The sequence below is a fragment of the Chenopodium album genome, chromosome 7, assembly GCF_948465745.1.
Source record: "Chenopodium album chromosome 7, dcCheAlbu1.1, whole genome shotgun sequence".
Lineage (NCBI taxonomy): Eukaryota > Viridiplantae > Streptophyta > Magnoliopsida > Caryophyllales > Amaranthaceae > Chenopodium > Chenopodium album.
Window position 1 is genome coordinate 71,694,982 of NC_137840.1, and position 22,972 is coordinate 71,717,953.

General features: G+C 35.6%; 3 protein-coding genes across 4 annotated transcripts; 1 reads left to right on the forward strand and 2 right to left on the reverse strand.

Moving 5' to 3' along the window:
* Positions 1 to 674: 674 nt before the first annotated feature.
* On the forward strand, positions 675 to 12,794 carry LOC145638375 (aspartate--tRNA ligase, chloroplastic/mitochondrial-like). The gene is made up of 15 exons (XM_081689342.1): positions 675 to 1,139; positions 5,367 to 5,510; positions 5,900 to 6,009; positions 6,985 to 7,096; positions 7,183 to 7,254; positions 7,743 to 7,834; positions 8,100 to 8,220; positions 9,030 to 9,152; positions 9,266 to 9,461; positions 9,560 to 9,747; positions 9,838 to 9,909; positions 10,919 to 11,017; positions 11,094 to 11,174; positions 11,950 to 12,007; positions 12,159 to 12,794. The coding sequence occupies exons 1-15, from the start codon at positions 750 to 752 to the stop codon at positions 12,323 to 12,325; spliced, it is 2,025 nt and encodes a 674-aa protein (XP_081545468.1). The 5' UTR covers positions 675 to 749; the 3' UTR covers positions 12,326 to 12,794.
* Positions 12,795 to 12,997: 203 nt separating this feature from the next.
* Positions 12,998 to 18,279, reverse strand: LOC145639424 (ribose-phosphate pyrophosphokinase 1-like). The gene is made up of 9 exons (XM_081690665.1): positions 18,053 to 18,279; positions 17,764 to 17,958; positions 16,424 to 16,672; positions 15,807 to 15,950; positions 15,108 to 15,275; positions 14,435 to 14,504; positions 14,147 to 14,228; positions 13,767 to 13,926; positions 12,998 to 13,415 (listed from the first exon to the last, which is right to left on the reverse strand). The coding sequence occupies exons 1-9, from the start codon at positions 18,173 to 18,175 to the stop codon at positions 13,377 to 13,379; spliced, it is 1,230 nt and encodes a 409-aa protein (XP_081546791.1). The 5' UTR covers positions 18,176 to 18,279; the 3' UTR covers positions 12,998 to 13,376.
* Positions 18,280 to 19,059: 780 nt separating this feature from the next.
* LOC145639425 (uncharacterized) lies at positions 19,060 to 21,433 on the reverse strand. 2 transcript variants are annotated; one of them, XM_081690667.1, is made up of 4 exons: positions 21,208 to 21,433; positions 20,713 to 20,809; positions 19,468 to 19,522; positions 19,060 to 19,361 (listed from the first exon to the last, which is right to left on the reverse strand). In XM_081690667.1, the coding sequence occupies exons 1-4, from the start codon at positions 21,379 to 21,381 to the stop codon at positions 19,163 to 19,165; spliced, it is 525 nt and encodes a 174-aa protein (XP_081546793.1). In that variant the 5' UTR covers positions 21,382 to 21,433; the 3' UTR covers positions 19,060 to 19,162. The 2 variants fall into 2 exon arrangements, with proteins under 2 accessions (XP_081546793.1, XP_081546792.1); XM_081690666.1 differs by having other exon boundaries at positions 19,060 to 19,367.
* Positions 21,434 to 22,972: the final 1,539 nt, after the last annotated feature.

Below are 22,972 nucleotides of genomic sequence, written 5' to 3' on the forward strand. Positions count from 1 at the left end.
TATAACAGTTTGATTAAATGTTTAGGGCACACTCTAACACAAATAGTAATTATTCTAATCATATTTAACGAGGTTAGATATGTTTCGATCTGGGCTTAGGGATGACATACGAGAGGTTTAAAAGCAAATATCCCCCCCCCCCCCCCCCCCACATTCACCTAAAATTTCTATATCCACCACTACCTACTTGCTACCCAGGGAGAGTATGATCTAAATCTTCATCAATTCCACCACTTGAGTAGATATCCATTTCCCATCTATTACGAGCATATAATTTTCTATTATTTGCCACACCCATTTGAACTATTTATTTAGTTATAAAGTATGCATATAAATTAGGTGTGATGTTGTGAATACAAAGTGGGGATTGAAATATTGGATGGACGGGTAGATCCGAAAAAGTTTAAGTTGGATATGAGGCAAGTATGATTTCAAATCCACAACCTATCCACTGTTTATAACGGGTATGACTTTTAATATTCATACCTTTGTTTGTCATATTCATTCCCGCTTCAATCAAATGGATTCGGTGTAGATCCATAAAAGTATACCACATCATACTCATACCCGTTTCAATCGGATGGATCGGGCGTAAATCCATGAAAGTATACCCACATGTCTAGCTATCACTACTATCTTGGCTCGTAGAGTCGTAGGATTTGGTGCCCATGAATATCACGAAGTACCAAAATTATGCTAAACTAGTCGAAGAAAAACCAATGCTCTCAAATTGACTGCTCAAACAAACAATGGCTAAACTGCTAAGAACTCTCCCTGTCTTCACCCTTCGTCCCATTGTCAAACCTTTCTTCTTCTTCCCCACAACTTCTACTCTTATCCCCCTTTCTCTCTCCTCCCTCAAATTCAATCCTCACCCTTCAATTTCTCACAGAACACTCTGCAATTGTTCTAATGTATCAGCTACCTTACAAGGTACAGAACAGCAAACCCGGGCACCCGACCCGTTTCAACCATCAAAAGATACAAACTTGGAGTGGGTTAATCGGACTGCTTTATGTGGGCATTTGGGTGAGGATGATGTGGGTAAACGGGTCACTCTTTGTGGGTGGGTCGCTCTTCATCGGGTTCATGGTGGAGTCACTTTTGTTAATCTTAGAGATCATTCTGGCATTGTTCAGGTATAATTTATCAAATTTTTATATATTTAATTATAAATTTGGTATAATTATGTGATATTATATGATATGTTGATCATGTATATTACCTTGTTATACAAAGAATCATGTTCATTTTTGGAGTATATTTTGTTGTTGTGTTGTATAATTTTGTTGGGTGGTGTGAGGAGTGAATCCCATTTAAGAGAATTATGGTGAATTGCTCTAGTATGTAACTTTAATTGTTGACTGAATACTATGTCTTCACCAATTTGAAGTGTGATGCAAGAATTCTCACTTTGAAGGATTTTAATTACATTCTTGTGTTATTAATGCTCCTTATTTATCTCTTTTCAAAGAGTTATTTGTTCAGCTTAGGCAGTGGCGGATCTTGAAATCTTTTCTTTCGGGGGCCAATAATATCTAGCATAAGTATACGTCTAAAACAATAATAACAAGGAGTATAAGAATACTAAATATAATAAATATTACCAAACAATTAAAAAAAAATGCAAGTGTCACAATCTAATTATTTCTCATACAAATGTCACAATCTATTTCTTCAGCACACTATTAAAGTAAGGCTCGTCTTTCTTTTAATAATTTGAAATCATCAATTATTGACTTAGTACTAAATGACTTAGAAATCTTCCTTTCAATGGAAATAACTAAACTATCTGCCAAAAACTCATCCTCCATCTTGTTACGTAGTCTTGTTTTCATGATCTTCATTGCTGAAAATGCTCTTTCAGTGGTAGCTGTGGAGACAAGAAGGGTCAAAACTAGACGTATTAGTCTATCAAATAAAAAGTATACATTTGATTTTCCTGTTTGTGCCAAGTGTTCGCAAAATTCCTCCAAGGTAGAATGATGAGTCAAACTAGGCTCAGTTTTTGCTTCACAAAAAAAGTGTTGCAATTGATACCTCAAATTGTACCTTTCTTGCTCCGTAAAATCCTTGGGGTAAAACTTTTCTGCAATCAATCAAACCTTCTCAAGATCAAAATTTTTAAATCCGTCTTTGGGCTCTAACAAAGATGATAAAGTTAAGAGCTCTAAAGCGTCATCATTAAATCTGCGATTTAGCTCTTGTAATTGTTTGTCAATTGCACCTAAAAATATTTCAACTCGATAATTGTAACTCGATCTTGTTGATGACGAGCTCGACCCCTACGAGCTATATAAGGAGAATTCATATCAAGTATTAAAATATCATGTCGGTGACAAAATAATACCACCGACTCTAAAAAACTTTCCCATCCATTTTCTCTTATTTCCTGAATTAGTGCATGATTTGTAGACACTAATTTCACAGCACTGACAATATCTTGGGACTTTTGTTGTAACGCTTGACATAGAACATTAGCAATTCCCAAAATTTCTTCCATTAAACGGGCAATGAACACAAAATCAAAGGAAATCATTAGATCTAAAGCAGCATCAGCATCCCCACGTTGAGAAGAATTACAAGACTTATCATTCGAGATGTGTTCAAGTACTAACACTGTTGCATCAAACATTTTCATCAAGCTACGAATAGAGTAAAGATGTGAACCCCAACGTGTATCTCCAGCTCTTTTTAAAGTACTAGCCTGATTAGCTCCTCTACCACTGTCTATTTCACCAATAGATAATAGCCTTTTTATTTCATCAGATTTGATGGATTGCAATTGGTCAACACGTTTAGGAGATGAAACAATGACATTGATAATGAAAGTCAAATTTGAAAAAAACTGATGTATTACTCTAACATCTCTAGATGCGGCAACCAATGCTAATTGTAAACGATGAGCAAAACAATGGACATAATAAGCATATGGACAATCAGAAAGAAATAATGCTTGCAAACCATTCCATATCCTTGCCCTCGAATATTTTCAACAGATAAATTATGTCGAGCAAGAACTGAACACAATTCTCTTTTAAGTGTTGCTGCCGTGGTATCGGAAACTCGTATAAGGTCAAAAAATCGCTCCCTAATTGTTCCATATTTGTCAACAAACCTTAAAACAAGACCCATTTGCTCTCTTTTAGATTCATCTCGAGCCTCATCAACTATAATACAAAATTTAGAGTTACCAATTTCTTCTCTAATATAGTTGCGAACCTTATTTGAAATAATATGGAGAATCTCTTTTTGAATCGAGGGAGCAATATATTTGGCATTATAAGGAGCTTGTCGTATAGCTTTGGAAACATCTTTATTATATGCAGCCAACACCTTTCTGAATTCAAGATAGTTTCCTTGATTCTCAGAATTATTTGTTTCATTGTGACCTCTTAAAGGACAAGATTGTGTATAGTCAACAAGCGGAGGACATCGATAGAGGCCTTTAAACGCAATCGATTTTTCTTGATTTGCATTTCACTTTGTTTGTAAAAAACATTACGAATCTTTGCCTTTTGCTTTGGAAGAGTCCTGTATAATTGAACCGCATTTCGATGAGTTGTACATGGACTTTCTCCAATATGAGCAAGGAACCCACAACGTTTCCCGTCATTGACTTTTTTCCAATTTTTGAATCCGGTCAAAGTAAACGATTTTACCCGAGAATTTGGTGTTTCAGTAAACAGATAACAAGGTAGACAAAATGCAGCATCTTTAGAAGGTGAATATTCCAACCAATCTGGGAACTTAGCAAACCAAGTAGATTGAAATCGGCGACGATGCTTTGTAGGCCCTGAAAATGGATATTCTGCCAATTGAGGTTGATAAGGCCCCAATTTAATATAAGCACGTCTTATTTCATTTCGTTTTCCAATTGGATAAGCCCATATTGGAGGACGTAACCCTAGATCACGTTCTAAAGAATTAATATCCACATTGTCAATATCAATAATCGATGGACCTTCTTCATGATTATGTGTCCGGGTAGGGGTATCTTCATTCACTGGATTATTTTCGTCGGGTGTTGTGTCATTTTTTGGCTCTTTTCGTTTGAAAAAGGAGGTAATAGATTTTTGTTTGTTCATATTTGTTTACCTGAAATTAATTATATGTTAAATTTATTTTAGAAATGTCAACAATTACGTTTTAATTAATTATTTAATTCTAACAAGTAGCAACCAATCAAAGAAAACAATATGAAAGAAAACAAGAAACTAACTTTAAGCAATCAAGCTTACATTCATAAGCGACTAATTTGTTAATCATCAATGCATTACAATTCACAAATCACAAGTATAAATCAAAAGTTAAAAATAACTTATCAATCGATAAATATTAATAGAGAAATAAAGAACGACGTACCGAAGGCAAAACGTGCTCTATACTTTGAACTAAGTAATTAATTAACTTTGATAACGTCTTGTCACCTAAAATTATCAATTTGTTTATTAATGCTCAAATTAATCATTAGTACATAGTATAATAACATAAAAAAAATAATTAATTGCAAAAAGTAAAAAAAAATTAATTGAAAACAAAAACTTAAAAACAAAAAATTGAGAAAGTAGTCGAGTATATACCTGATATAGTGATATTGTAAATTTGTAATTTGTTCTTGGAATCTTGGAAGTTGTAATTGAATTGGAACAAAAAAGTAAATTGTTTAATGGAATATTTACTATGTAATACGGAGGAGTTAAAGGAGGGGAAAGACCAATGGTTTGTCAATTGTTGGGAATTGGGAATTGGGAAGGAATCTTCCTTTTCTTTGATTTAACTGCCGCCTAGAAGATAGAAAGCATCAGTTTTGTTTTTTTTTTTTTTTCTTTTTTTTTTTTAATTTTTAAATGGGCTTTAAAAAATTTTCTTCAAAAGTTATTAGGGGCCAGGCCCCGTTTCGCCCCTATTAAGGTCCGCCATTGAGCTTAGGCACGCCTAGTTGAAAGACAATGTTGGTTGTTTAGGCTCGGTTTTCGGTGTTTCAGCCCCTTGTTGGTGGACTTCTTGCCATTTTGGATTTATTGGTAGTTATCTAGAACATTGGTAGTAAGCCTTAGTTAACTTTGTAATAAGATATGTTGTGATAAGTTTTTTGTTGAATAATGAGTTTGACTGTGTGAGTCATCACACCAAAGCCCATCATCAATTAGTTTGGGGCTCAAATTGCACTGTTTACTATATGCTTTTGTTTGTGCAAGAAACTTTCTTTTAATTTTCAGCTGGTTTTTGTGCTTCAATGAACCAAGGAGGGATTAGGTTTTTTTTCTAAATTCGAGAATTGGTATGCATGCAAATTGATGCTGTTTTCCTTATTTTAAACGAGACTTATCTTGAAAGGAATGCTATTGATGCTTTTTGAGCAGATTACAACACTTCCCAATGATTTCCCTGAGGCACATTCTTTGGTGAACAACGTGAGGCTCGAATATGTGATTTCTGTTGAAGGAGTAGTGCGTTTAAGACCGGGCGAAGCTGCTAATAAAAAGATGAAAACTGGAATGGTGGAGGTATGTTTATGCTGTTTGTGACTTTGTTAATAAACTCGTGCCTGGAGCTGTGATCCTCTTAAAACGAATGGTGTAATGAAAATTGCAACCCTCGAAAAAAAAAAAAAAAATAAAACCCTCACTCCTCACTCGCCAGTTTGTGTGTTTCCTGAAAGGCTTTAACTTTGGTTAACATTTGAATGGGAATGACGTCTAGCAGATATTGGAACATTGTTGACTATGGAAAGTGATCAATGGGTACTTGTGCTCTCATATGTACACGTACAACACAATGCACTATTTTGGTTCTATTTACTTTTTATATTCTTGATTTGAATGTCACAAGTTGTTTATCTTGCCAACTTCAACATGCCAATTCATGTCCTCAATGGCACTATTGTTATTTGCAGGTTTCTGCAGAGCATGTCAAAGTTTTAAATTCTGTAAAGGCCAAATTGCCCTTTTTGGTTACTACTTCAGATGATGTGAAAGACTCTGTGAAGGAGGATATACGTTTAAGGTAGCTCTTTATGATTTGATATTACTTTGATAGGATATTGTGGTGGATGTAAAGGTCTTAATAGAGTCGTGATCTGTGATTTTACCAAGCTACTTTATTTTAGTTGGCTGTTTGCTTTGGCAATTTTAATGCCGGAGAAGTGAACATTGATTCTTGCTGAATGTCAATTTTGAATGTCTTCTTGCTTTTTTTATTTTTTATTTTTTATTATTTTTATATTCCTATGAGTTTACGGCTCATACCTATTTGGACCTTGTATTGCAAGGTTAAGTTTGTTATACCAAAACAGATACGAAGTATGTAGTTATATACCATAATGTAGTTGTGCTAGTGAAGGTGAAATTATTTATCGCTCATTGCACATTTCACTCCCCTTCTGTATGCATGACAATAATTAAATAATGTACAATTTGAATATGGTTATCTTGTTCAGAAATACTGGGCAGAGCCTGTGGAAATCGAATGCTGAGATGTTGTGAACCCAACGATGTGTCTGCTGTACAGGACCTACCCCAGTCATCCCATTCTCCTAACCAATAGGAAAAGTAAACCACAGATCACTGAAATTTGACTTAAAGATAGTGTTGGTATTGTAACCTCCTTAGGATATATGTCAAAGGAAGCTGCATGTGGTTTGATAGCAGTTTTTTCCAGGGTGCGTCAATAGAGGGAAAAAAAATAGGAAAGAGGGAAGAGATAATTATTATGGTCTCTAGGGTCCTCTGGTACTGAAGGATGATTAAAAAAAAATATTTTAATGAGTGATGTTGGATGGCTCAGATGTCTTTCTATTCAAGTATACAGATGTGTGGGATCCCTAGAAGTTATTTTAGGGTGGTATGAGCTCACTCGTGATTCAAGACATCCCTTGATTTTTGAAGATGAGAAATCCAGACATAATAATATTTAGCCTCTTCCTTTGTTTTCTGTTATAATCAAGATGATCAATTCACTGATATACTTATGTTTTTTTAGATACCGGTGCTTAGATTTGCGTCGACATCAAATGAATTCAAACATACTTTTGCGGCATAGAGTGATGAAACTCATACGAAGATACCTGGAAGATGCACTTGGCTTCGTGGAGGTTGCATGCTTGCTGTCATTATTCATATCATTGGCTGCATTTTGCATTGTTAATTATCACTGATGTTTACCTTATTTATCGGGCAGATTGAGACTCCAATGCTTTCTAGGTCTACCCCAGAGGGTGCTCGAGATTATTTAGTGCCTTCAAGAGTTCAGGTATTGGCCTGTTGTTTTTCTACTCTTTTTTTCACTTTTTTGTTATCAGATATATTCTCTTGGACTAGGTTTAAGACTATGATGTATTAACTACTTGTCAACTGTGACCTAGAACTGTTTGATAACATGCAATGTATTTGTAGAATTCTTGGCGCATCTGAAGTCAAAATTTGAGATGATGAGATCCTATGAATTTTTGTAACATTTCTCATTGTAGATGTTCTGCACCCCTTTATTATAATTTGGTATGTGATACATTGATAGGTAGCTTTGTCCTCCCCTACCCCCTCCCCCCCAAATCCCTCGAGTAACTTAGTAATATTAGTATGAACATGTGTATGCTCTTGCGATATGTCCAATGGGAGAATACAAAATTATCTGATATGAAAGTATTATATATATATATCTAGTTGAGCAATTTATATCCTGTCCTTCAGTTACACATTATATCTGGTACCGCTTATACTCACCCATATGCGTATATGAAGCCAGGAATGTTTTATGCCTTGCCTCAAAGTCCTCAGTTATTCAAGCAAATGCTAATGGTTTCAGGCTTTGACAGATATTATCAAGTAGCAAGGTAATACAGTTCTTGACTGCAGATCTTTACTTGTGTTGTTGTGATTGTGTTGAACAGTAGACTTTGTGTCTCTGGTTGATGTTTTTAACTGTTTCCATCTGTTACAAATTCTAGTCTTTTCCAAATTTTGCATATCCTTTCCTCCTAAATAAGTAAAAGAAACATATATTGCAAAGAGAGGACATACTGAACTTGAAAGTAGAATTTTACTGAATAAGACATAATTTGAACTAATTTAGGAGATTCTTTCTGGATTCTCTTGCAGATGCTTTCGGGATGAGGATCTGAGAGCTGACAGGCAGCCTGAGTTCACCCAACTAGATATGGAACTGGCATTTACTCCTTTGGAAGAGATGCTAAAGCTAAATGAAGATTTGATTAGGAAGGTCTGTATGTTGATAGAAAGATTAATAGTTCTAATGGCTAATATCTGAAGCAAGTATTAAGAAATTGAAGACGAAGTAATACAATTAATGTGCACAATTCCATGCTTTCATTGTAAATGAATTACAGTATCATCTTAATCTGTTCAAACCAATAAACTGCTCTCTCTCTCTTTCCTCACTTTCTACTAAACAGTCATAATGTCGTCTGCTCATGCTAAACTCTCATATCTTAGATTCGGAATGCTGTAATTGTCAAGTAGTTTAGGAGTTATTTTTAGGAATATAGGAAAATTGATTTGTGCTAGAAATGCTGGGTGTATTGTCTTTCAAACTCTCTGTTCATAGGCAGAGTGGAATATTTCATGTTCTCTTCATGTCTAATTTGGTTTATGCTCCAAATGTTTAACTCTCAAATTTTCTCAAGGTGCCATGTGGCAAGTACAAAGCTTGTAAAGTTGTAAATCTTCTTGAAATTGGAAGATGGTGCTTTTGCCTTTTGTTAACGTGTAGCATTTGTTTGCGCGAAACCTTTTTGCAATTGCATTTAAGATATTTCTTTGTTGCTTCTTTTGTTTTACTAGATTGCTTTAATTTTTTATTTCATTTGGGGGGTTGGGGGTGGAGGTGGGGGGTTTAGGGGAGATAGTGGATTTTGATCCCTTGGATGTGAATTATAGTAGGCCATGTCTTGCAAATTGTGCTCATAAACAATAATTGAAGATTTCATTTCTAATGTTTTATTATGATCTGATTGTTTCTTGAAGGTGAAAGCTTCCTAGGACATTTGACTGAGCTATTGTTGTCTTCAGGTTTTCCGGGAGATCCAAGGTATTGAGCTTCCCAACCCTTTCCCCAGGCTTACTTATGCTGAAGCAATGAACCGATATGGAACAGACAGACCAGATCTTCGTTTTGGTCTTGAGCTAAGAGATGTAAGATTTTCTTCTCCATTAGAATTATAGTGTTGGTCATCCACAGATATACCGTTCACTTTACTGTAAGTTAATTGCAACAATTGATTAAGTTGAAGTTTTTCTTAATGTAGGTCTCTGATGTATTTTCTGGGTCTACATTCAAAGTTTTCGAAGATGCATTGGCTAGTGGAGGTGTGATAAAGGCGTTATGTGTACCCGCAGCTGCAAGTGTTTATTCTAATACAGCACTGAAGAAGGGTGATATCTATAAGGAAGCATTCAAATCTGGGGCTAAAGGTTTGCCTTTCCTGAAGGTCACAAGTGATGGTATGTTCATGTATGTTTTTATCATTAGTTTACATATTAAAACGTTAAGGATTCAGAATATCTTCACTCTTCAGACTTAAATTTTTGTGGTTCTTCAGGGGAGCTTGAAGGAATTCCTGCTTTAGCGTCAAGTTTGAATCAACAAAATAAAGAAAAACTATTGAGCCTCTGCTCTGCTCAATCTGGTGACCTTATCTTGTTTGCTGTGGGTATGGAGAAGTCTGTGAACAAAACTCTTGATCGACTAAGGTTACATGTGGCACATGAACTGGGTATGGCTGACCATGTAAGTTTTGCGTGTTATTTTACTCGTTATGATTGAGTTTGTGACGTCCATCTATATCAGTTTGTCACTTGCCTTTTCTCTCCTCCTCAGTCCAAGCATTCAATTCTTTGGGTGACTGATTTCCCAATGTTTGAGTGGAACGATGATGAACAGAGGCTTGAGGTTTGTTGCAGTATCATATTTATCTCTCTTCTATTCTGCTCTTAATAATGACGGTCTTTCTTTGTAATGATACAAATTGCACTACGGTCATACACAATTACATACTTTTTTTTGACAAGTTCCTGATATTTTGGCGAGGGCTTCCATTCCATGTTCTTCATTTGGCATTTGATTAACTTTTTTCATTTCTGGCAGTTACATTTAAAAGCTTCAACAGTTGTCACATTGTTGATATGATCATTATACATTTAGTAAGAAGGTTCTTGGTATAGTTGCATTATTTTTGCAGAGTATTTCATAACTGCTATCCTGTGTCCTGGATTCTAGCTGTTTCCTGTAAAAAATTTATATTCATAATTGAACTGTATGGGTAATGCTAAACATTGGGAGGGTTATGGGGTATGTTCCCAAAGAATAATGAAGTGTGACAACTAGCATCAATTCAAGGGGTCCTGCACTCCTGCTGAGTGAAATTCCTACTATTCCATTATCATGGTTCACTCACTTACTCGCCACCTTTTTCCTTCTAATCTCTGTTGTAATTTAGAATTAAAAAAATAAATAAAAAATCATCATACCTAAGGACCTATTCACATTTACTGAGCTGACTGAACTGAATTGAACTGATTGGAGCTGAACTGAACTGAAGTGAACTGAAATGAACTGAAATGAACTGAAATGAATATTTTATGAGAGAGGGAAATTAGGAGCTGAATTGAACTGATTGGAGCTGAACTGAAGTGAACTGATTGGAGCTGAACTGAAATGAACTGAAATTAAATAAATGTGAATAAGCCCTAAGTTATCACAAAAAAAAGGGGGGGGGGGTATTCTTCTATCCAGTTTGAGTAAACTGGGTACAACTTCAATACCATTTCACTCTGGTAGCACCTTTGCTGTTGATTGTCTGGTATGAGAGGAGAGGAAAGAACCACCTACTATCTTCCTAGTCTTTTTGTGCTCCATGGTATTTCAGATGCATATGTTCTCATGAATGTACTGTTTGCAGGCTTTGCATCATCCATTTACTGCTCCAAACCCTGAAGACATGGAGGATTTATCCTCTGCCCGAGCTTTGGCATATGACATGGTTTACAATGGAGTAGAGGTGCACTTTCTATTCTATCAATACATACTTTCTGATATCTTTACCATTGATAGGATTTTTTTCTCCAATTTTTCAGATTGGTGGAGGAAGTTTAAGAATATACAAGCGGGAGGTGCAAGAAAAGGTTCTGGAAATTGTAGGCATCTCATCAGAACAAGTAAGCAGCATCGCTATTAAATTGGATTTAACTATCTTTAAAGGACATCCAGCGGTGAATCTATTTTTATTTTTTTCCCAATACTTTGTGGATGCTCCTTTTGTTCTGGGATTCGATCATGATAATAATATAAATAAATCTGTTTAAAAGACTTCCTTTAGGTTTTGATACTATTGTCACAGAAGCCTTTAGAAGTATATAATAGTTTCATCATCATTATCTTTCTGTTCTACAATGATAAGATTAATCCTTTAAAGTTGTTCCATTGTGAACTGTGCTTGTGGTCTGCTTCCTTTATAGAAATAGTTCTGCAACACCCATACTTATAATGTAAACTGGGAATAACATCACAAAATATAAATATGGAAGTATGTAACCAATTAGCAACTCTTCCTGGTTTACAAGGAGTGTTGTTATTATCAGATTCTTTCGAAAGGAAAGATTCGAAATCAACAATTGAAAAAGTACTTGAATGTGGTCAATTAAATTATGACTACACTATTCTGATGTTTCTAAGTCAGTAGATATTATATGGACAACTCAGCATGAATTTGTTTATATACCTAGTTTGTTGATACATCCAACTAAATCTTTATATACCTAGTTTTTCCTTTGTAAATGGGCTAGTCTCTTTTACTAGAAAAGGGAAAACATTTCACTTTTATTTGATTCCAAAATTCTGTATGCAAGTAAAATTTCTTCAGTAACAGTCATATTTTCTTGTGATTTAAAGTAATAATATCAAGGTCTGTATCAAATTTCTCATGATCCACAGGCTGAAGCAAAATTTGGCTATCTTTTGGAGGCTTTTGACATGGGCGCTCCTCCACATGGTGTGTATAATTTCCTTAAAATTATGTAGATTCAACTCTTGTTTTAACAGTACAAAGGCTAAATTCTGTGTTTTCCCTCCTATGAATGGTGTCTTGCTGGTTATTTGTTTTCTTCAAAGTACTTTATGAATATCTTGTTTTAAAAATGCAGGAGGCATAGCCTATGGCCTGGATAGGCTAGTGATGCTGTTGGCTGGAGCAAATTCTATCAGAGATGTGATAGCTTTTCCTAAGACCTCCACTGCTCAGTGTGCCCTTACGCGAGCGCCTTCTGAAGTAGATCCTCAGCAGCTCAAAGACCTTGTCATTTCAACATAGTGCTATAGTAACTAGTGCCCTGTTCAATTTTGTTCGTGATGAGAGAGCACATACATTTTATAGTATGCAAACCAATGCGGTAGCTGGATCTCGTATGGTGGTGCAATAGCAAATTCTTTACCAAGGTTTATACAATTATACCTGGTTATAGAGAGATAGAGAAAGTATCCTGGCCTAGAATTATTTTTCAAAAATTTTACTGTTTAATTTATTCTGTTTTATTTCTCTTTCCCCATTTCCTTTTGTGGCAGAGAAATGCTGGCCTTAAAACCAGTTTGGACAACAAGTATTTGTGATCAATCGGTGTTAGAAGAATATTTGAGGTCAAACGTACGGTGAAGGTTTTTCGAAATTTCAATATAATTTACTTGTATATGTTCAAAGATTTAGGTCGGGTTGTTAAGACTTTGCAGCAGTCATGTCGATTTTTTATGTACATTAACATTCAAGCATATTTTACTTTTTTTTTTAATAACCTAGAATGGCTGGTAAAGTTGGCATGTAATATTGGTTAAGTATTGTTGGTGTCATACACTCATACTAAATGATGCTAAAACACTCCACACTGTGACACACTAAGGTACTAGTCAGTCTTTAGAACTATACTGATACGCGGTACAATGCCACGACAATATGCAGCAAATTGAATTAAAACACATATACATTGCCTCATAATAAAAATAATTGCTTTAGTTGTACAAAATTCAAAGATATAATCTGTAGATACAAAACTCCAAGGAGCACCTGGAAGCGGGAAAAACGCAAACACAATACCAAGTACTAACCAAGCAATTGCCTTACAAATATACGTGTGGGTGAGCTCCCAAAAAAACAGGGAGATAAGGTAAATTCTATAAAGTTCCTGTTGACAATCTTACTAATTCTAGCATCACATGGATAATGAGTACTCACAAATCGTATTACAAACTTTACAACTGGACATGGAAGGGAGAGCACGAGAGAGGAGCCCTAAAATGCTTGATCAATACAGTAGGCATATGACATTAGCTTCGAGTTGCAAGATGATGAGAACTATTAATCCGAGAACACATTAATCAATCCCCAAGCTTGAGTAAGGTTCAAATCCAACCTGAAAACCAAGGCCAGTGAGCAAAGGCAGAGAATATCTTTTTCACAAACTATACCAAAATTAAACAAAAAATAGAAAAAATAAAAATAAAAATATAGAAAGATTGTTTTTTGTATTAATCATTGCAGCATGTACAGGCAACAGAAAAATTTACAAACAATTAGCAATCTTCATGGTGGATTCATAAATTGTCCAAGACAGTACATCAGTACCAGCCTTGAGGTATACTTAATACAAGACACCATAGAGATAGTTGATCACAAAAAAATAAGTGAATATATTGTGCTACTGCTGCTATAATGAGACATATACAACAATTTACACAGTAATTTACTGAAATATACTACTCACTGAACAGTCATCATGTACGCGCCAAATGGTCTCGCCCAAAAGGTTTGCAACTGACAATATCGTAAGCTGAGGGAAGTAATTTTTCTCCAAGACAGGAATTGTATTTGTGATTATTACTTCTTGAAACAAACCACTGGATAACCTCTCGATTGCAGGGGGGCTGCACACGTGGAATCAACAAAGATTTATAAGGCCTCAATCAAGAACTCAAAACCTGGATCGTTGGTCACCGGAGGCAGTACTCATTTCAAATAAAATAAAATATATAAATACATAAATACCACATATAAGTAACATAGATTAATCCATCAAAAACAAGTTGTAATTCCTGTCAAAGGTTTTACATATAAAGTAAATAAGCTATGTGCCAATGCATTTACCTGAAGACAGCATGTGTACTACATGCATAGACTTCCCTTGCTCCTTCTTGGTGCAAGAGGGCTGCTCCTTTGGAAATCGTACCTATAAGCACATCAAGAGGAAAATATCAATTCCAAACTCTAATGCAATATCTATCATTGACGTGGCAGAGATCTAAGAAAATTTGAGTAGGCGAGGTCAGTCTACATAAGACTCAATAAGAGAGTGCCAACAGAAAAACAAATAATGCAACATCTTCACTTACCAAGATCTAAGAAATTAGGATTACAAGAAACAGAAGAACTAACCAGCTGTGTCTATCATATCATCCACCATAACAGCCACTTTTCCCTTAACATCACCGATCAAATTCATTACCTGCAAATCTTTCAGAATATTACGAGGGGCAATAGTAGATGCATTATACAGAGTCAACAGAACTACAGAAGTAGAACGTGACTGCATTGTTACTATTCATTATTCCATTAAAGTAATTAAGCTACTACTCTCTCCGTTTTTAAATACTTGCTCCATTTCTCCATACGCGGAGTTTAAGGAGGAATTGGAGAAAGTAATAAAATATAGAAGTAGTGGGGTGGTTGAGAAAATAAAAAATTGTAAAAAGCGAAAGTAGTGGAAGAATGGGAGGAGAGAGAGTATTATGTTGGGTCCACTAAGTGTGAGAAATGAATTAAATATTGTAAAAGCTTTCCAAAAAAGGAAATGGAGCAAGTATTTAAAAACGGCCAGAAAAGGAAAGTGGAGCAAGTATTTAAAAACGGAGGGAGTAGTTATTATCATAACTCCAACTGCAAATTGATCACAGGCTTTCTAGTTGTACCAATAAAGCAAATCAATCAACTTAGCCCAAGACCAACAATATGGAAGTACTGAAATTTCCACCTCTTAATTCCCCTTTCACAAAAACAGATATTTTTTTCCCACGGTTCAGATGGAGAAATAATTGCCACAAAGATTTACCTCGGCAACATTGTGCCCATGGCGCCTCTTATCCACTATGGCAAGTGGTGCATCAGATAACTTCTTTGCAAAAGCACGAGCTCTGGCGACTCCACCAACATCTGGTGAAACGACAACTAAATCATCCGAGCATATGGTCTTGCTTGCCAGGTAATCAAGAATCACAGGCTGGTAGAGCACAAATAGAGAGGCAATTAGTGTTTATAATGTTTTCTTGACAAATTTTCTATTGGAATTGGTTTCTCCCTAATTTTTTAGAGCATTAAATCTGTGATTCATTCATTTATTGTAAATCTTATATCCCTACATCCTATTATTAACTTCCCAATGTCATTTAGGGCAACCCAACCACCCCCCTTCGCGCGCACACACACACATAGGGAAAAAAAATAAATAAAAACAACAACAGCACCTTTCCCTCTCTCAATTCCAATATAACTATTTTATCAAGATCCATTACAAAGTTTTTCATTCTACTTGTAACAAATTTTCTTAAGCTACATCGCCCTCGGGTGGAAAGTTAAAATTAAGATGAATTATTATCTTTCAAATAATTAATAAAGTAATTTGGTATCCGCCATTTTACTAAACAGCTGATCTCTAACAAACTATTAGACCAATTTACATACACCACACTTCACTCCTATAGCACAGAAAGGGAAAAAGAAGAAAATACTCAAAGATGCACACACATCTTACCTGACCATATACATGATCTACCGGTATATCAAAATAGCCCATTGACTGCCCAGAATGAAGATCACAAGCAAGAACTCGATTGGCACCTGCTTCTGTTATCAGGTTGGCGACAAGTTTGGCTGCTATTGATTCACGTCCTTGAGTCTGAATTAGAGAAATATAGAAATGTAATGTAATGCAAGCAGAAATAAAGAATTGTAGACATGTAATGTAATGCAACAGTATCATGGGAAGTCATTCTTGAACATCTAATAGCTTGGATTAGATCGAGGCTCAAGAAAGCAGTTTTTTCCTAAAAATGTTAATCATGTCAAATAGGACTGAAATTTGATGTATCATGATTAGCAGTACTTCGATAATAATCCAATAAGAACAAGAATTGTAGCATAGATCAGGAGCTCATTGTGAGAACAGTAATTTTGAGATGAGCAGGACATAGACCACAGTTACAAATATCTAATCTTAACATTACAGGGAAAAAATGGACCCTTCTTTTCTTTGTCAAATATATGAAATGATGATAAGAACTGCCCTTTTTTTCCAGAAGGTTAACTAGGTTTATGAACCTCTAAGTCCAATAAACAAGGATGTATTTCTAACCAGAGTAGGCAACTTACCTTTCGATCAGCTCTAGCATACCCAAAATAAGGTATAACTGCAGTGATATTCTTGGCTGATGCTCTTCGGCAAGCATCAATCATTATCAAAAGTTCCATAAGATTCTCATTAGCAGGTGGACATGTGGGTTGAACAAGAAAGACATCACAACCTCTGACACTCTCTTGCAACTGAACATAAATCTCACCATCAGCAAAACGTTTAATTTTTATTTTCCCAAGCTGGAGACCCATGTAACATGCAATTTCCTGTTGAGCACAACAGTCTGTCATCAAGATTTTGCTTCAAAATCATAAAATATGGAAACAAAATGATATATAGAAGGCAGCTAAGTACACATATATAAAACAAAAGGAAGAAAAGGGCATTCTGTTCATAACAGTGTAGGTTCTGTTAGACCTACTGAGACTAATTTGGTAAAGAAAAACACAAATCCTAGAATAGATCGGGAGAGGGGTTTATATGTATGCAGCCTAACCCTCGAGCAATCCTGACTAGTAGACTAGCCCTTTACTGTTAAGGGAATCAAAACATAAGTTTTTCTTGGAAACGAATACCTATATCATTCTCCTTGGTAGACCAGTGTAGATTAGTGTGTTTTGCTTTACATTACAAAATTTCATTAAACACATGTTAGCGTAATTTTTTGAATAACATCTTGACAAAGAACTTTCAGTCAACCAAAACAAAGCCAAATAATCCAAAGTTCTATAAAATATTTATTCATTATTAACCACATGTATCCTTAAATCAGATTTTCACCATACACAAGCCTGCTACCCTAGCCTTTAAACTCCCCAACTTGAACTAATGAGAGCGAAAATCTAAAACTAAAGCATACTCAATCCATTTGGTTATAAAGATTGGCACAGCTATATTCGATCCAACACACACTTACAAATCAAGAAATCAAACAAATTGACCCCCTCAATTGGAAGATCAAAATCTATAGACTTGATCAATAGCAATCGGTGAAAATCTAAGTTCGACTAAGCAATTATACTCGCTCAGTTCAACTTTATGAGTAACTTTTTGAATAAATGCTTTTAATCGTATCAACTACCATTAAACTATATAAGCTATGAATAATCAAACATTGATCCTAATCATCTTATAGACCACAGAAATTTTAATAGGAAAAGGGAGTATTACATACAATCAATCAACCAAAGCCTTAATCCCATAAGTGGGGAGTATTGCATACACAAACCAAATATTCATTCAACATCATTAGCAGTCTAATTTAAGAAAGAAACCCAAAACCAATTCATAAAACCCAAATATTAATTCAGCATCATCATTCTTGAATTAAGCTATAAGGGAAATGTAACCAAATTACCTGAGCAAGAGCAGGATTCGCGGTACCGGAGAAAATCCGAAGCCGGGTATCATTCCGATTGAAAGCACTGTCCAAATTGGTCGAAGCCAAAAAAGAAGGGTATGATTGCTGCTCCACTCCAGAAGTACGGGAATAGAGGGAAGAAGAGGGTTTTCCATTCTCCACCACTCTCAATTGCTCAGCCAAATCACATTTCTGCAAACAACAATCAAAACCCAGAAATTAAATTACAGATAAATTCAAGAAAGTACAAGAAATGATTCAAAAATGGAAAGAAAAGAAGAATTACAATGGGGTTTCGAGCTGGGAATTTGGGAGAAGATGAAGTGAAGAAGGGTATTGAAGGGGTTTGTGGGAGAGGGAGGAAAGAAGAGGAAGTTGTAGGACATGGGCACCTTAGTAAAGACGCCATTGTTGTGTTTAGAGAGAGAAAGAAGAGAGAGAGAGGAGAGAGGAGAGAGGAGAGAGGAGAGAGGAGTAGGGTTTAACGTGGGAAAAAATGAAGTAAATTTTTTTCGGATTGGGAGGTGTACTAAAAAAAATGGTAAGAGGCAAATCTTTGATTGTTATCCTAATTGAAATTATCCTAAAGTGGATAGAACAAAGTTGTTATCCTTGATTGGTTTAGGAGAGAAATTTCAATATTTTTGTCTTGATCAAATTGACAATTTTTATCGAGTGACAATTTTGTAATGAAAATAATTTTATAAGTGTGTTAGAGTCAAAAAAATTATTATTAATTTTCGCTCAATGGAAAGATATTCATTAAATGACGATGATATATTTAGGGTCAATTAACTCAATTTACAACATCAATGTTGATATATTCAAAGAGGTGTCCTATTTTCTTCCTGTTTCAAACTTTCAAAGTCTTTAAACCACTGCTTTCAAAAGGCAAATTAGGCAACAGATTTTTATGGTGAATCTTGGCATGAGTTATTTGTTCAATTCTTGTAAAAGTGTTCTCCTCTTTCATCCAAAAGGATGACCTTCGTAGTTCGTACTAAGATAACCTTGTAAGAAAATGTGGCTGTTGAGTATGAAAAAATGTCCCAGCCCAGAACCAACCAGGTTCTATTGATCATGTCCTCTTCCCAACAGTTGTACTTTCTCTTGAAGGTATAAGATCACAAAGGTTCGAGAACGACTTGCACAAGGTGCACAATTGCAATTGTTGTGTATAATGCTTAAATTACCCTCAGTATGTTTACAAGGACTGTTGGTGTCTATGGAGTAATGCTTAAATTACTCTGAATGAGAACAAAAAATACACAAGATGTATATATTGCTCTTAGATGACAAGCATTAAGAAAGTTTTTGATTTAAAACAATGTGCTCCGTATATATATGTACAGCTGAGATTACAACCCGAACAAATAGAGCGATTTACACTATATTACTATTCTGCTTCTGAGGGTGTTTTTGAAAAATGCAAATCTGCAGCAGTTAGATGCTCAGCGTTTCCATCAGTCTGATGCTTTGTAGGCTTCGGAGGGTGGTTGGATTCCCTTTTCAAGAAATGAAACCCCATAACATCCCTGTATTCTCCCGTTCCAAGGCAGCGAGAGCAGTATCCAAGCCCACTGCCACCACATGTCCTGCACCTAAAAATTGACACTCTTTGTTCTTCAAATCAATCATTGCAAGGAAAAGTCAAGGAGATGATCTGATCTACAGGAATGCGGGAAGAGTAAGATAACTCACCAATTTGGCCATTCCCCTTTTGGAAGCATGATTAAATCAGTGTAGTTTGTCCTGCCTGTACTTCAAACGAAAATTAGTTCATTAGCCAACAACCATTGTTCTGGCAATATACCTACAAAATAAATGAAGTAATGGCCTTAGCAGCTTTTATTAATGCTCATACCAAATTTTAGCCTCAATCCATCATACAAAATTGATACCCGGCATATTATCTCATTTAACAATAATCTCCAAGAAGCTTAATCTTCTAGCTAATTGACAACAAGTCTAAGCTACTGCTCAAAAATATAAGATAATATAATGATTCTTAAGGTGGAGTTCTATGGAGCAATTTGGGTTATCACAACAACGAATTGGAGTAGTTACTGAGATTTGTACCCAACTTAATAACCTAAGATCTAAAATTTTATCAATCACAATCACAAACATGTTGCTCAGATTGCTAGACCGACAGCAAATTGCCGCACAATGAGTTTTTTTTGGCTTTGTATTATTCACCTCACAAAATACATAATTGAAATTATCTAAGCTATAAATTTACTTGGGTAGCCTTGAAATGGACTAATTTTTTCTAGCTAACAAGAACAAAGTCTCATCACCTGAGATTTTTCTAAATATCAATAAGAATCAGTCTATTTCCTACCACGAAACAGCAAAAGAAGTAAAATCCGACTATTCTAAGCAGGCACTGTCTGTATAGACACAGCTCTATCAATGGCCCAGAAATTTCCTCCCAATATTACATATTCAGCAAAGTATGTCCAGCGCTACATATATATAATCAGGAAACATGACGTCCCATGGAGATATGGATCTGCTCCAGTGTGCTTACCACTTATCAATAACAGCAAGTGAGGCAAAAAGCTACTGAGTATAATTGCTTCTATATTGCTATTGAGTGATAGTTTATTCTGGTGTTTACCAAATAAGAATTCCCGTCAGCTGTTATAATAATCCGTGTTATAATCTTTCTATCTACATCAAGTAGCCCAAAATTTCTGTTACTCAGATTCTAGCTACTGACAGTGCTCAACAATTCAATGCTTATTCAGCACAAGATGATATCCTCTGATAAAGTGATATTATTGACTGAAACTCAGTGTTTTTTGCATCTTCTGACTTGTTCTCTATCTATAACAATCATAATAATGTACTACATCCATTCAAATATACTAGTAGTTGCAAATCAATGATTCAAACACTTTCAAAAGGAGCATGCTATAATCATGAGAGAAATCGCGGTACCTCTTCCATGACATTGATTACAATCAACTCTTCCACTTCCACCACAAACAACACACGCCGGCTCCGGTTTTCTTTTTTTCTCTATCCGAACATTCGACTGCGAAACAACAACAGGGGTTTTCTCTATTAATTCCATGACTAATATATCTATCTACAGCCAATTTACTAATTCAATTCATTCAATGTCAAAATCAAAATCAACAAGTATAGTCTAAGTTAGTCTCATCAATTGCATTAAAAAGAACATTTCAACTGGGTATATTAATATGGTACAATTTTCATTTACTTTTAATGGAAAAATCTAAGGGTCCAAAACCAAAACCCAGAAATTGAATATAAATTCTATTTAAGATTATTAATTAACAACATCATGTTGATTCAGAAAGTATTGCATGAAACAAGAAACTTCAAATCTAAAATCGAGTACTGAAAATTGCATAAAAATACAAACTGAATTGAACCCAGAAAACAGAAAGAGAGTGAAAAGCGGTAGACCTGGGTGCGGACGATGAGGGAAGGTTTGGGGATGGAAAGAAGATGGGAGGTTGCAGAGTTAGGTTGTGATTTTCGAGGAAGAAAATCGTCTGAGTTTCGAGATGTTGAACTTGAAGAAGAAGAAGCTGATAATGCTACAAGTGTTATTCTTGGCATTTGAAATGCACCCACCATTCTTTCTCACTCCACTCGTCAACTGCTATTGCTCATTTTGTTTTGTTTTTGGTTATAGTAGAGCCGTAAAGGGTTACTTGCACTCATATGGATGGTCGAGTCGGTTTCCGCATATTGCCCGGGCAAAGACGCCCTCTCGAGGCTGGAGTACTTCCCTGGTACCTCCGAACACTTACGTTTCGAAGGGACCCCCCAGACCCCACTCAAGCGCCAAATTTTAATCATAGTTTCCGCCCTCAATCCGCCGTCAGCTGTCGTGGGTTAGCCTTCCTCCATTAGTACTTCCACACCCAACTGACTCAGCCAAGAGAGAGCCCATGGCAACCATGCCCATGGTATGATTCCACAATCGCATCGGCCCAAAAGTATCTAGATTTTACGTCTATTGTCCAAGCAAAACTTAACTCACTTGTAAAAATTTTACCTTAAATTCTAGTGTTCTACAGTTTTGTGTTTCGAAAGCTAGAATACTGGGAGGGAGGGTTCCTCTAATCTCAACCTCACCATATTTTCAAGTATTTGACTCGCAAATATCAAATCATGAGGGTTGAAGTATGGTGAGTGGCGAGAAACTACAAACTTAACTAGGGCATTCTTGTCAAGGTCATAGATTTTACGATCCCATGTTCAAAAATTGTCTTAAAGGGTCACAATACATACAATTTATGGTACTCCGTAGTCTTTCTCACACCCTTGTGAAGAATTACATGAAAGTTTATTCAATTAGGCATAGGGAGAGTTGTGCGTTGCCACAACCGAATTAAAATTAGGTTTTCATACTGCTCTCTTATTTCAAAGTTAGGCTGATTCGACTTGTTTTTCGTGTAAAGGGAGTTAAGGAAAACTTTATTTTTCTTTCCTATTCTTTTTTGTGACACATTTTTTCTTTCCTATTCAAAAGTCAAATAAATCATATACTAAGGGGGTATTTGGCAAGTGGGAATTGAGGGTGGGATTGGGAATTTTAATCCCAATTGAAAAAATAAGCCTTGTTTGTTTGGTGGGAATGAGAATAAAAAAGGGTTTGAGAATGAGATTATTTAGGGGTGAATTCCCACCATTTTATTACCTAGGGAGGGTAGGTAAATAAATGGATGGGATTAAAATAGGGAGAAAATGACATTTTTGCCATTAATGAAAAGAATGAAATAATAATCTTAGTAAGGGTATTTTGGTAAAATTGTTATTTATTCCCTATATATTCCCACCCACTATCCGATTGACATATTTTCATGTATTCCCATCAAAAAATTCCCAATCTCATTCCCACCTTTTGATCCCCAAACTCCAATTCCCACGATCCAAACGCCTCGTAAACATGTTCCTTTCTCATTGCCATTTGCCATCACAACGACTCGTCTTCCTCTCTAAGTCACGACCCCAAACCCCAGAAGCCCGCTGGTTTTCTCAGTAAACTGAAGTGATGCTGAATTATTTGAAGGTAAAAGTTACCAATTTCGTTACAATTAAACAAATTCAATTCATACTTTCATGATTCCATTCATATAATTATTCTGAGTGCATTCCATTTTTCTTGTATTTTGTATGTCCACTGATGTTATCCAAATTATGACCCCTGCTTTTTCACTGA

Coding starts and splice junctions, on each gene's coding strand:
- LOC145639424 (XM_081690665.1), bottom strand. CDS start 18,175: ATGGCGTCTTTACTAAGGTGCCCATGTCCTACAACTTCCTCTTCTTTC. Junction 16,673..17,763: donor CGAATCCTGCTCTTGCTCAG/GTAATTTGGTTA, acceptor TGTGCTCAACAG/GAAATTGCATGTTACATGGG. Junction 13,927..14,146: donor AGTACACATGCTGTCTTCAG/GTAAATGCATTG, acceptor CCACGTGTGCAG/CCCCCCTGCAATCGAGAGGT.
- LOC145638375 (XM_081689342.1), top strand. CDS start 750: ATGGCTAAACTGCTAAGAACTCTCCCTGTCTTCACCCTTCGTCCCATT. Junction 1,140..5,366: donor ATCATTCTGGCATTGTTCAG/GTATAATTTATC, acceptor CTTTTTGAGCAG/ATTACAACACTTCCCAATGA. Junction 7,097..7,182: donor ATGCACTTGGCTTCGTGGAG/GTTGCATGCTTG, acceptor TTTATCGGGCAG/ATTGAGACTCCAATGCTTTC.
- LOC145639425 (XM_081690666.1), bottom strand. CDS start 21,381: ATGGTGGGTGCATTTCAAATGCCAAGAATAACACTTGTAGCATTATCA. Junction 20,810..21,207: donor CCCTCATCGTCCGCACCCAG/GTCTACCGCTTT, acceptor GTTGTTTCGCAG/TCGAATGTTCGGATAGAGAA. Junction 19,368..19,467: donor AAAGGGGAATGGCCAAATTG/GTGAGTTATCTT, acceptor GTCAATTTTTAG/GTGCAGGACATGTGGTGGCA.